Source organism: Dromaius novaehollandiae, chromosome 2, assembly GCF_036370855.1.
Source record: "Dromaius novaehollandiae isolate bDroNov1 chromosome 2, bDroNov1.hap1, whole genome shotgun sequence".
Lineage (NCBI taxonomy): Eukaryota > Metazoa > Chordata > Aves > Casuariiformes > Dromaiidae > Dromaius > Dromaius novaehollandiae.
The window spans coordinates 24,551,002-24,564,253 of NC_088099.1; the positions used below are offsets into that span (position 1 = coordinate 24,551,002).

The 13,252-nt window shown below is 37.8% G+C and overlaps 1 protein-coding gene across 12 annotated transcripts in view; it reads left to right on the forward strand.

Moving 5' to 3' along the window:
• Window positions 1-13,252, forward strand: part of ADAM22 (ADAM metallopeptidase domain 22) — a 143,476-nt gene that overhangs the window by 15,315 nt on the left and 114,909 nt on the right. For all 12 annotated transcript variants that reach the window (XM_064506016.1, XM_064506026.1, XM_064506021.1 and 9 more), the window contains exon 3: window positions 2,940-3,016. In XM_064506016.1, the coding sequence (XP_064362086.1) occupies window positions 2,940-3,016 (77 nt within the window). The remainder of the gene's footprint in view (window positions 1-2,939; window positions 3,017-13,252) is intronic.

Here is a 13,252-nt window from a genome sequence, read left to right on the forward strand (position 1 = left end):
GTGTGCAAATAGGTAAATGAAGGTTAGTTAAGGTTAGCAAACACGTGGCAGTAGAACAAGTGAGTGACTAAGCTAGTACTAGCCCCTTGCACGCTGTACAGTCCTTGGCCTGTTGTATCCTGCTTATGAGCAGCCGCCTAGATGATTTACCTAGCTAGAGAAGAAGGAATTTTAAACCCATATCCAAAGCAAACTCTGCTGCCTGAGTGTTGGAAAAGAAATGCCAGTGGTAAAATGATAATTTGTTGACAGTTATTTTTGCTATATTTTTGCTTGCATTACCTGCTGCAGGCCCTACTTGCGGACGACCGTACGTGCTATGGGTGTCTGTCTGGGAACTCACAAATACCAGCAAGCTATGGCATGGGTCACTTGGCATTGGCTTGGAATCCCTTAATTTCAACTAAGGTAGTCAGAAAATGGTGATGGGGGGAAATTACTGCCTTTTATTTTTGAGGGTTTTTTTGGGTGGGAAGCAGACTTTTCATATTGGTGGTAATTAATCATTGAAATTATTTACCCAGGTGAGGTAAACTATATATAATATTTAGTTGCTCAGTCAAAGATTATACGTTTGTTCAAGAGAGATGCTCTAAATCATCCAGAAATTAAAGGAATCACGTAGTGAAATTCTGCGGCCTGCATTACAAAGAAGGTTAGATCATAATGAGGATAGCTTAAAGAATATCTGACTCCATGAATAATGTCTCCTAAAAGACATTCTAAGAAGCTTTCCAGTTAATATTGCATCCTTCTAAAACATAATATAAATATTTGGGGTTTCTTCTCATGTAATTTTGCGTGCACATTCATTGCAGTGCTGAAGCTATGCCTTTTTATAGACAGCGTTCAGCCTGAGATGCCTCTAATAAAAGAAGTTTTCCTGAGGTGGTTTTTTTTTTTTTTGGATGTGTGTGTTTTATTGTTGTGCATTTTTCCTTATCTCAGTTGGTGCCATTGTGTAAAATAAGGGTAGTGAAGTATAAGTAACCATTCTAGCCCCTTCTTCATCCATGAAGCAAGCTGGCTGTAATGCCCCTTACTTACTGTTCAGATAGGGACCTTGCTACAGGCCTGCAGGACCGGTGGTTGCTGGAGAGGCCCTGGGGTCTTTTACTTTCTAACAGGGTGGTGAAACAGAGTGAGGCTCTTCGTTCTGCTGCGACTATGTGAGTTTTGCAGAGTTGTTGTCTTCAGAAGTTCTCTAAAAGATTTTCCACTTTTTAATTGTGCCATATATATATGCACATATATATACACATAAATATATATATATACACAAATATATACATAAACTTTTCTGTATGAGTTTTATAGTTAAGGAATTCATCCTCTCTTCTTCTGTCAGAGCTTTCGTTGTCCTGGAAGCTTTTTCCCCATGCGTGTTTGTTTTATGCTATCCATCATTGTAGGCGAGGTCGATGCCTATAATGTGGACAGATACACCGCTGTACAATGCTGGTGCAAAGAGATGGAACATGTCCTCGTTTTAGGAGCCCCACATGTGAGAGGGATGTCCCAGGCGAGGGATGTACCCTTTCACATGCTCTAGCTGCCCGGTCGGGCTCTTGAGGGCGTGCAGTTGGGGCGAGCACATGCAGGGCATGGAGCGGTGCCCGGGCTTGGGCGCGTGGCTGGAGCGAGGGTCCTGCAGCACAACCCGTGCTCCCGTTTCCCAGTGCGTTCGCGCAGCACCGCGGCCTGCGTGGGTATGGGAGAGCGGTGGCTCTGATGGGAAACGGGGGAGAGGGGAGAAGCAAAGCGGGAGGGAAAATAGATGTTCTCAGCTCTTCTGGATTCAATGCCTGTTGAAACGCTGCCAGGAGTTATAGAGAGTGAATTTGATGATTCACATTGTCCCATCCTGTCCTGTGTTTCCCAGAGTTCTCAATAAATCATTTGTTACATTTGCACTATCCTATATTGTATTTATTTAGAGAAGTGTAGTATAGAGTTGTAAATGGCTCTTCAGTGCTTCTTTTTAGACTTCTCTGTCTACATGTTTCAAATCGTAATGTGCAGATTTCAATGGCAGGAAAATAAAAACAAACTTGATACTGTTCCAAAATGTCTGAAAGTAGCTTTCCTAATTAATTATTTAACATCACTGTTTACTTTCTTGGGACTTTTCAGGTCTAGAAACAAGTGTTTTGTGTTTCCATTGGAAATCTGAGTGTTTTCTTCTACTACTAGAATAAATTATTCCGTTTCTGGCTGATTGTGAGTTGCAGAATACTCATATGGTTGTTCCTTGTACGACTGAATGAAAGCCATTAATTCAGGAAAAATATATGGCAAAGAGAGAGAAACAGAGATGTTTAATACCCTGTTTTTTTTCCCTCTGGTTTTGATGGCTGCTAAGGAATTTGGAGTTTTGGAAGCCTTTTGGCAGAGATGGATTATGGGGTAGTGAGTTAAAGTTTTAGATGCAGGTAATCAGAATTTATACCACTGCTTAACTGAGAGAATATTTGAAATACCAGTTTCATTCATGGTATGTCAGCAGAATTCCTGAGTATACCCTGGTCCAACCAAATCGGTAACATTCAAGCTGTTCTTCACAGGTCTATATCTAGAGTTAGGTTAACATAAAGGTATTATGTTACCCAGAGAAAGTTTTCCTGTTGTGTTTGCTTCGGATTTTGACCAGGATTCAAGTTTTAAAGAAATGAAATGCATGCTGCAGTGTTGATGGATTAACGTGGAGGTGGTAACTAATTCATAGGCTTATTCAAGAGTTCCCAACAATACAACCTCAGAGATTAAGAAAACAAACAAATCTTTTATTCAATATAATAGAATACAACTATGTCCATTTCAATGTAATTTTGTTTGGTTAATGGCATATCGTTACTTAGTATTTACTTTCTGCATTCACAAACCTATATGATATGTTTTGTACTAGCTGAATACTAATTCCAGTCTTTTTAATATTACAGTCCACCCACATTGCTCGAGCCAGCTTCCAAGTTGATGCTTTTGGATCATCCTTCATCCTTGATGTAATGCTAAACCAGTAAGTAATGACTGTCTTATTCTGTGTTTGTTCAGGATCTGATGCCAGTGAAATGTCAGCTTTTGGTGGAGGTTTTAGAGCTTCTGTTACAGCATAAATACTATTGCTCGGTATTGAGTTCATTTGAAATATATGTTTTAGATTATTTTTTATTTATTTTCTCTGGTAGGTTTTGATATTCCCCTTGTTACTATTAATTGCTAGCTACTGTAGCGTAACTGATGTTGTTTTACGACTTCATTTGCAATCTTTTAGTTTACCATGAAGGCAAATTACTGTACTCATGCAGAACCTTACTGGATATAAAAATACAGAGCTGCTGAAAACTGGTAGCTGTAGTGTTTTAATAGTTGAGTATGAGGAGATTCAGTAATTACAGATAATCGTCAAAAAAAGAATGAGGTGAATAGTTGTGAATGAAGTTTCTCCAGATGAGTTTACAGTCTTTTGGGAACAGAGAAGCGTTATAAGGAAGGAGCACACTGTGAACTTCAGTCTAAATAGAAAGATTGAACAATAGTAACCTTAAAATCTGATGTGTAGCTTTCTGCAATGAGTTTTCAAAGTAGCTTTTTAGCACAGCTGTTTTAAAACAGTAGCTGCTTTGCTTTTCTGCTCTGAAGTGAAAAGAGAGTAGATACTTAATAAATCTTCTTTATTTATTATATTATTTTCATCTCCTAATAATTGAACATAATGTTGCATAACCATAGTGTAACAGGTGAACTGTTGAACTACAAGTTTTTCTGCTCTAAAGATGAACAATTCAGCTTGCAAAAGTCAGCTTAGTCTCAGTTCTTTTACTTCTAGGCACATTTTAAACAGTGGCAATCTCTTTATGTGCATGAATTCAGTTAAAAACACATGTGAATCGTTGCTGATTAGAGGGAAGAGACACTGCGCTGCTAGGGAGAGAGGGAGACTGATTTAGACCTGTCAGCTTTTAAATCTAAAAGAGCTAAAATTAAAACCACTAATGCACTTTAAAAGAATGCTAAAGGAAGGATATCCTGTTGGAAAGCACTAAGTCTACAGAATTGAAATGTTTGAAAATATTAATTTTGTGTTAATTTGAAGCATTACTGAGAGGAGGTTGCACAAACCTGTGTTTATTTTGGGTAGCAGATTGAGAGTGTGCGCACAGTTAATAATTTCTAAGATCAGAATTTTCCTTTCAGTATGAATTTCAGATCATCTTAATAAAAGTAAATAAATTCACTAATAGTATATGAAGAGACAAGCTAAGGATGTGATTTTATTGTGAACTGCAACAGCTCTCTGGAGGTGGCTCTTTGTTTGCTTTTACATAAAATATACAAATATATGTGTATATAAAAGATACATAAAGGAATAGAAATATATTTAAAATGTGATTTGTTTTGAGCTGGAGTCCATTTTTATGTCATTCTTTTTTGTCTTTAATGACATTAGACCAGTATTTGTGTGAATAAGGCTGCCAAAATCTGGCCTTATTATGCTTAAGAGTGCCAGAACCCAAATTAAATACGAACATTTTCTAAGGAACTGGTATTTTTGTAATATAATATGAACAAAATCACAAATTGTGCAAAATGAAAACAAGGAGGCTGTAAGGAAATTAATCGTGATATTTAAATCAAGATGTAAACTGCTTCTGAAATTGCATTTGCTTCTGGACAGATCATGAAATAGAAAGAGGGACAGGAATATCAGAGCAACATTTAAAATGCATTCTTAATTACTATTCCTCTGAACAGATCTGTTCTTTTCAAAAGGCTGTATATATTTTTAACCTCACTAATATTTTTCTCTTCTTTTAATTCTTACCCTCTGTATTATGTTCTCTGTATATTTTTCTAAGTGTCCTGAGAGAAAAACACCATATTTCTGAGGGAATGGTTTACAGATTTGGCCCGCAGTAGCCTTATAATTGAAAAACAGTTGAATGCTTGAAAGGAGCAAGGTTCAAGATTTTAGGTTTCCTCTGGAAAAAATACTAGCTTACTATTTATAGCTGAACCTCTACTAATATCAAAAAAGTTGTAAGGCAAGCCTCTATGGTAAAATTAGCTCTTACACTTAATATACGCTTGAAGAATGTTAAAGGAGGTGATGGGGGATAGCGAGGGAAACAAATCACTTTAAAACACATAGGTTGTGAGAAAGGAGAGATTCCTCCTGCCTTTGTCAGTCTGCTTTGTTGTAAAATCACAGGGGCTTAAATGCTGTGGAGTTAGCAGCAATATTTGCACCTAGAAAAATAGATCTGTGCACAGCAACCATCGTCTGAAAAGTGTTTTGCGAGACAGTTCTCTAATTAACTTGTAGGTATTGAGCCAATGCACCCTGTTGTTCAAAGATTAGTGTATATGTGTGGCTAGTGTGTCTGAGTGCCTTTAAGCATCACCTCTAGTTACAATGTAAACAGTCAGCGATCACTGTGGAAGCCTACATTCTTCCACATGGAGAAAAAAAGATCAAAATTATAGTAGTAAACAAAGAAATTTAAGTAAATTAATAGACTAAAATACTCTCCCATTCCCTAAAGTCTGCAAATAGATGATTTTCTTAGTTTTGGCTGCTGCTTTCTCTGCTTGTATTATTCTTTCTCTGTTCTCTTCAATTCTGTCTTTTTATCTGACAATCAGTTTCTCTGTTTTCTCTGTTGCATTTGCCTATACTTTGTTACATGTCCCCCTGTTATGTACCCTTTTGTATTTCATATCCTGTTGTGTGTACGTTTTTCCATCTTCCTTCTTGCTCAGTTCTCTGAAGATTCATGCATTCCTTTCTCTTCTTTCCCCATCAGGAATAATTGTCTCTGTCACTGACTGTAACTTTCTTGTTTTTCTAGCAATCTTTTCCTCTACATCTTTTTGTCCATCAAGGGTTGAGGCTGGCAGAAATTTTTATGGTCTCGTACCTGTCTCCTCTCCACTGCTTGATATCCTCTGTTTTGTCTCTTCACTTCACCATGGGAGAGGCACTGCTATTGAATTTGGGAGTTAGCTGAAACAACTTTCTTTTCCTAGTCCTTTCCTTTGCCATCTCTCACATCGCTGGCCTGTGACCCAAAGTTGATCTCTGCAATGAGCTGGAGAGAAAAACACCTGGAAAGATAAAGGGGGTGGGAGGAGAACCAAAGGGCAGAGTTTACACTGATTTCAGATATTATAAAAGTTGAGGGTCCAGAATGTGAGTATTCTACCAGTTATGTGTGCAAGCGAGGGGAAGGAAAAATAATTTTCCAACTGGCATTACCGTATGTCAAATTAGTTAAACACTTAAATCTGTATACTTTTCCTGGTTTTGGATTTCATCCAGTTTTAAATGCAGATTTGTTCACATTAAATGCAGATGCGAGATACACTCAAATGTTACCTTAAATAATATTTTGGGGGATAAAAGGCCTAAAAAGCTGATTATTACAATGCAGTTTCCATTTCTGCAGTGATGGCATTTTCTTCGTGTGTATCATCTTTCCGTCCCCTTTTTTGTCCTGAGCTGTGACAGTGTCTTTACAGTAAGCTTTTCTTAAGATACAGTGTTTCTTTTTCAACTTTTTTTTTTCTGTTCAACTGGCTAAAGTATTTATAAAGGAGCTTTTAGATCAAATTAGCTGTATGTTTAAAAGGTTCAATGCCTCAGGCAAAGGTTAGTAAATGCATTAGTTGCATCGGTGTGCTTATGAAACCATTGCCTCAGTATCCTTCTGCATTGAGAACTGCATATAATGGAGCTGTGTTTTCTGTGGTCATCTTCATTAATGCATTCTTCAGCACTAGCAAATCTCGGAATTGACCGTTAGCTTGTGTATGCTAGTGCTGGTTGTAGGCTTTCCTCCTTCAGAGCACATCTAGATCTGGCCATCCACCCAGAACTGTGCATGAGTTGCATAGCAATTAGGCGTGCTTTTTTTTTTTATATTATTCTTTCCCCCTGAAGTTTCTGATGCTGCTGTAGGAATTGTGACTCAGGAAATGGCTATTTCTTTTTTCATGAAGGATATTTCTCCTTAAACATTGCCATGTGACCATTTACACTTTCATCTTGGGTTGTAATTGTATGGTTAAACAGCAGAGCTCAGCAGGAAATTCAGCGCATTTCCAAAGGCCTCTTTGAGGTACTTTTGTTGCTGTGAAACGCTTGCATCTGTCTGAGGAGATCTGGGCCAGAGCGCTTCCGTTTGCTTATAAAGTAGCAGAGGTCCAATTGCAGAATGGACCAAGGAAAGCTGTAACTTTGTTGGATTGGGAAAGCGCATGCTATAATATAGTTTGTTCATCAGAAAAATATGGTATCTGCTTCTCCGGAGTGTGGGCAGACCCTGGCGCTGTGTGCCCGCTCTGGGTTCGCTTTGTGCTAACCATGTCAGGCAGGAAGGATGATCGTGGTCCTTCCTTGCCACAGCAGCATCCTTTGCCCAGGGGCTCCGATGCCGCTTGTCATAGAGGCGGCAGCGAGCGTGGATTTGAGCCTGAGCTCCGTCTGATTTGAGGCCACCTGCAAGGCTCAGTGTAGACAGCCGGTGCTCTGCCCGCGGATATCTGCACTCCTCGGATCGTCCTGGCAGCCCGCGCGGGCCTCGGTTCCCCGTGTTAAAATCAGGAAAATTGTCCGTCCCTAATCATGGCTTCTTTGTGAGAATGAGTGCATCAATAGTGTGAGATCCTCAGGTGTCATGATGATGGGTACGTGCTCTGAAGGATCACAGACATAAATAAGGATTTCAGGCTGGTATTCAGCACTTCAGGACTGCTCCGTTCCTCCTACTGGCACTCGGTGAGTAGGATGGCAGTGTAATCACCACCTGCTCGCTCTTCTTGCAGCACAGAAATCTAATTCTTCTGATTCATGTGCTAGTGGAAAATAATCGATAAAGAAGTAGTAGGTGAGGCAAGAAATTTTCAAAAACACTACTCTCTTTAGAAAGTGCACGTGCACTTCTCTTCCCCGTAAATGCCTGACCATGCCCCTGCGGTGTACCAGCAATGTATGTAATTCCGTAGTCATGATAATCAAAGACATTCAGAGGGCTCAAAAATTTCAGCTGAGGCAACTTTTCAAAATTCTGTAGTCACTCAATTTTATATGTGGAAACAAATGTCTTTTTCTGTTAGCTTAGAGAAGGTAGGCAAAAAACGAAGAAGCCCCTTCAGAAAATACGCATAGGTATTTTGTATATTCCGATCTTATTTTAAAATATTTCTGGCTAATGATTCTTGAAGGTTCCTGGCACTCTACAATTAATTGTTCTGCTATGCCACAGAGTAGTTTTTGCAGCTTCTGGTGAGAAGAATATAGACTTTCCTCATTCCTTGAGGAGAATATTTATTAGGAGTGTGTTCTAACTAGGGTTTTGAAAACCTTACAGAATCAGATCATAAACTTCATCAAAAAATCCTGAAAACAGACGCAAAATAAAAGGCAGCTTGACAGACAAGTGCCAGCTTTTTCATGAGACAAGACTGCTAAAACCTTGTTTGTAATTTCTCTTGGCAAATGGTCTCTAACACTGAAATCAATGTGTCATGTAAGCTGTAAATGAAAAACATATTCCTAAATTTGCTCTAAATTGTAAACATTTGGCTGTGTGGAATTCAAAAGGGTTAGCTTCTTGACATGATTTGGAAAATGCAGTTATACCATTTCGGACTCTTACCATTTCTGGTAAATCTTTCTCCTATGTTCCCCTGCCGAGTCTTGCATTCCTTCTGATCACCTGCAAAAAAGCCGATGTACAGTTAAATGGTTTCACACAATGTGCTGGATGATACCTCTGGGTGGAAGCTGACAAGTTGGTCATTCCTGGTATTAATGTGTTCCAGTCTTTATGCTCGCCGTTATTCTTGTAATGAATCTAGGTAACTGCTTGGATACCTAGATGTGGTAAGTGATGGTCAGATCAACCTGGAGGGGGAGCAGAGCTTTAAACTTTTTTAGGTCTCCCTAAAGTCTAGCCCAACCCCTCACTAGTTACTTTGGTGCATGCCTTTGGTGCCTGCAGTCCCAACTGCTCTCACGAGCGGCTGGAACTTTTTGGGATGCAAGGTGTTTAAGCTATGTTCACTTTTCTTATTCATGCTCTTTGTTCGCAGACTGAGGATCCCCACTTCGGTACGGTCACATTTTGGTAACCGATTCTCACTTAAAATAATGCTTTTTGCACTGTGTGAGAGCAGCCCGAAAGTATGTGTAATTGTAATATTTAGTACCTGTTCCCTGGTAGCACAGTATAGACCAGATTGATGTCTTCTGATTGAGGTACTGATTGATGGTCTGTTGTGTTTTTTAATTATTGTTCGACTTGTGATTTGAGTGATTTTTATCACATGCTCTGTGATCAGAACCCTCCCTGGTCAAACTGGCTTGTTTTTTCACAGTGCAAAGTCATTTCACTTTTCCTGCAGTCTTTGGTGAAAAATTGGTGTGTATATATAGCCATAATTGCAAAACAGAGTTAAACCCTTTCTCCCCTATATTGTAGCTTAATTCTGAAAGTCGATTTTGTTCTCTGGGAGGCAGTTATTGTACATCTTCATTTATGTTAGCACATTTTGGATAGCAAATTGTATACTACTGGAAAGATTCTTTCTGAGTGGTTCATGATTTTTATCTTTAGACATTTTATCCTTTGGAAAATGTCAGCTCTACAGAGGTTTCTGCCAACTAATTCTATTTGGGCTAAAAGACAAAAAAAGGAGGACAAAACTCAAGGTTTTACCAACTTTACCATCGCTACCAAACAGGTTATGATGATAGAATGACTGGGTTTATGTAGTTAGACCTGTGTAGCGTCATAGCTAAGAGTCCCTGCCTTTATATCTTTTTTCCAATTTTGTTTTGAGGAAGTATGGTAATGAAGAATTTGTTAAAATAGAAACTGTTGTGATAGTTAATTACCCTCAGTGTTAAAGTTTTGAGTGTTATTTCTAAAGACTGAAAAAGCTCTGTAGTATTGAGTTACTCTCCTATGTCAGTACCTATGGTCAATCAGCCTTCTTTTTCTTTCAGTATGTAGGTTGAGCTCCTGGATCTTTGATAATAAGGCATCTTTTAAGTTCTTTAATCATTCCTGTGCCTTGTCTCCGACCTCTCCAGTCTATCAACATCCTTGCTGGAATTTAGGCTCAGTATTGTATTTTGGCACGTATAGGGGTAGCACAACCTTTATGTTTCTATTTCGTATACTTAATCCATATAATAATCATACAAACACTGTTTTTACTTCTATGTCAGAGTGGGAAGTCTCATTCAATTGATTATCCAGCATGATTCCCAAGATTGATTTATTTTTTTAAGTCCCCATTTCTGAGATTTTGAGGTTAGAATTCACTATTCAGCAAATATGGACTGCATTCTTTGATCTTATTACATCAGCACTATTACCATTATTGAATTTGAATCCTATACAAGAAAAATACCTCGTTAGTGTGACAAGATAATTTTTCCATAAACCTATGTTAGTTATCAGTAATTATATTACCTTCCTTTAATTTGTTCTGTATAATATTCTATTATGTTTAAAATAAATTTTGTAAAGGTAAATTTGATAACTCTGTTACATTTTATTTTTTAATATTACTATTTAGTTTTAGATTAACATTTCTGCTGTGATTATTTCTCTACTATTTTCAATGTGTGGGGTTTTTTTCCTTCTTTTTTTTCTTTTAGCCTCTCTACCTGGATGCTTGGAGATGTATGTATGGCATGTAAGCCCACTGCTAGTTTGCTTTTTCAGAATTACCTCAAAAGAAATTGTGATTAGAGTTACAAGATTTTTTTTCCATGAGGGAATCCTGAATACTGGTTGCACAGATTTATCAAGGACTCTCACAATGATATAAGCTATGAGTGTGAAGCACTTACAGTTTTCAGTTTTAGAATTTTATGATTTCTGTCTGTTGGAGGAACTGTTCAGTATGAAGTTCAGTTCTTTGTTTCTTTTTAGAGTCAGATTGCAAATGTTATTTCCTCTGAAGTTAATGGAAGACTGCAGTGCAAGCCTCAGGGTAGAAGGGAGGAGGAGTGGGAAGAGTGTGTGCCTGTGTCTGTAACAAGATGGATAAATACACTGTTTGTATATTTGTGTGTTGTGAGATGCAAAGCCTTCAGTTAACTGATGTGAATTTATTCTGTCAATGTGATGTTACTGTCAATACACTGCTACTCTAAAATTGCTCTCTGAAGTAGTATGGATGTTTCCGTTGGCCTGGCAGATAGGTAGCTTTCTCCCGTTTTTCTGTAAACCGTAAATGCTAGTCTTACAAACCTAGCTTTGTTAAAGCGAAAAGAATTTTTGCCAGTGATTTTAAGGCAACAGGGATTCATGTAATGCATTACATTGATATCTTTTAGAGCAATTATTCATTTAATATCAGCTGTTGGTAAGGGCCTTTGAAATCAGCACAAGTTTGCTGCTGACTTCAGTTGGACCAGGACCTGGAAAGCTTAAGTGATGTCTGTGGAAATGCTTGCAAAGTGCCTGTTTGGCATTCTGGTTAAAATGAAAATGAAAAAAGGTAATTTCTTTCATTCATCTATTATTTCAAAGTGCATCACTAGAAGATGGTTCTAAGTACCCGCATGAGAATTCCCCTGATGCCTCTGAAATACCACTTAAAGCTCAATGGTTCTTGACTTCCCAGAAAAATAACGTTTGAAAACGCGAGATTATTACTACTGAGTAAATTGCCTTTTCAGGGTGCTAAAATTTTTTGAAACAAAAGTTCTAGAGAATGTAAGAGTACATATTACTGTATATTTGTGTGTGTAGGAATACAATGATTAATTATTCTGGAGAAATATTGTCATTTTGTTACTATAATGTTTTTATTTCTTGCTAATGACATTCCTTAGATTACCAGATTATTTAAGAGCTAGTTGTCTTACATAGAGATATCTCATACATACAGATCTGTCATGTACTATAATTCAGATCTTCTTTAAAATAAAATTGCTTAAACTAGGGGAACAATCAAATTGTTTAACGTGTTTTGGTGTCTCTGAATTTTTCTTCTGCTAAGTGCTGAGTGTCCCCAAGTGGCAGTGATTTTAACAAGCAAACAACCTGTAGACATTTTGAAATTTTAAAAAAGAAGAATTAATTATATTTTTTGGATATAGTTATTAGAAATTTGTTTTGATAGGGAAAGTATAATTTCTGGATTAACTGTTAAAGTGGAATTATGTCCTCACATGCTAACATTAGTTTGGTCATTAGAGTTTTTACTTTACTGTAACTTTTGTAGCAAAGTAACAAATATATATATAAAAAAATTGACTTTCCCAACTAATTCTATTTTTTGTTTTGGTTTAACAGCTAGAATAAGATCTGTGTTTCCAAATGCAAATCTTTTATTCCCACATTTATATCAGTTGGTCTAGAAAAAACTATTATCTCTTCTTATTTACTTCGCCTCACTTAGATTCTCACACGGTCATGGCTGCAACACTACTACTGTCCTATGACTTGTTCCATATAAACGTTTGTCAGAGAAGATGCACAAAGACATTAGTAGCAATGAAAGTGGGTGACTTTGAGTTGGAATAGCGTGTGCTGTGTGCTGTCACTTGCAGAGCTGCTCTGCCATGCATCTGCCATCCAGGTTCCCACTGCTGCAGCTCTCTTCCTATGCCTTTTCACATCCTTCTTACATCCAGCCACGCTGTGCTGGTTTTCACTTCCTCCTTGGGAACTCCTTTGGCATCATGACCTTTCCTGTGTGTGCATTAAAAATAGCAGTTGTGTGTTGTGGACCTTTTAGCTTGGGGCCCAGATAATATCCTCAGCTAAGCAATGAGATGAGTTGAAACCCTCTTTTCTAGAGAAGGAATTGGGTGAAGCATGTAGCTAGGAATGAAGACACAGAGAATGAAAATAGTAGAAATTATTACACTTTTTAGGGGGAACTGAGGGACCTAAAAGAAGGCTGAAGAACTGTCAGCAGACAAACTCATAATGTTTAATTCTTCAAGATCTTTATATAAGGAGTAAGTAATTCAACCCAGTTGTACTCGGGATAGTGGTTCCACTTAAGAAAAGTGTTTTTGGTCCAGAGACTGAATCAACAGGCACTATTAAAACAATATTTTGTTAGTGTATGGTACATCTTATCTTACTGGGTGAATACCAGTGCTGGACTTCTGCACATGAATTCTATTGTCTTATCAAAATAATGGATTCTCTTGCTTTCTTTGCAATGTCTATTACAGAGATAAAGGGGTATTCATGAAGTCAACAGTCACTTGTTTCTG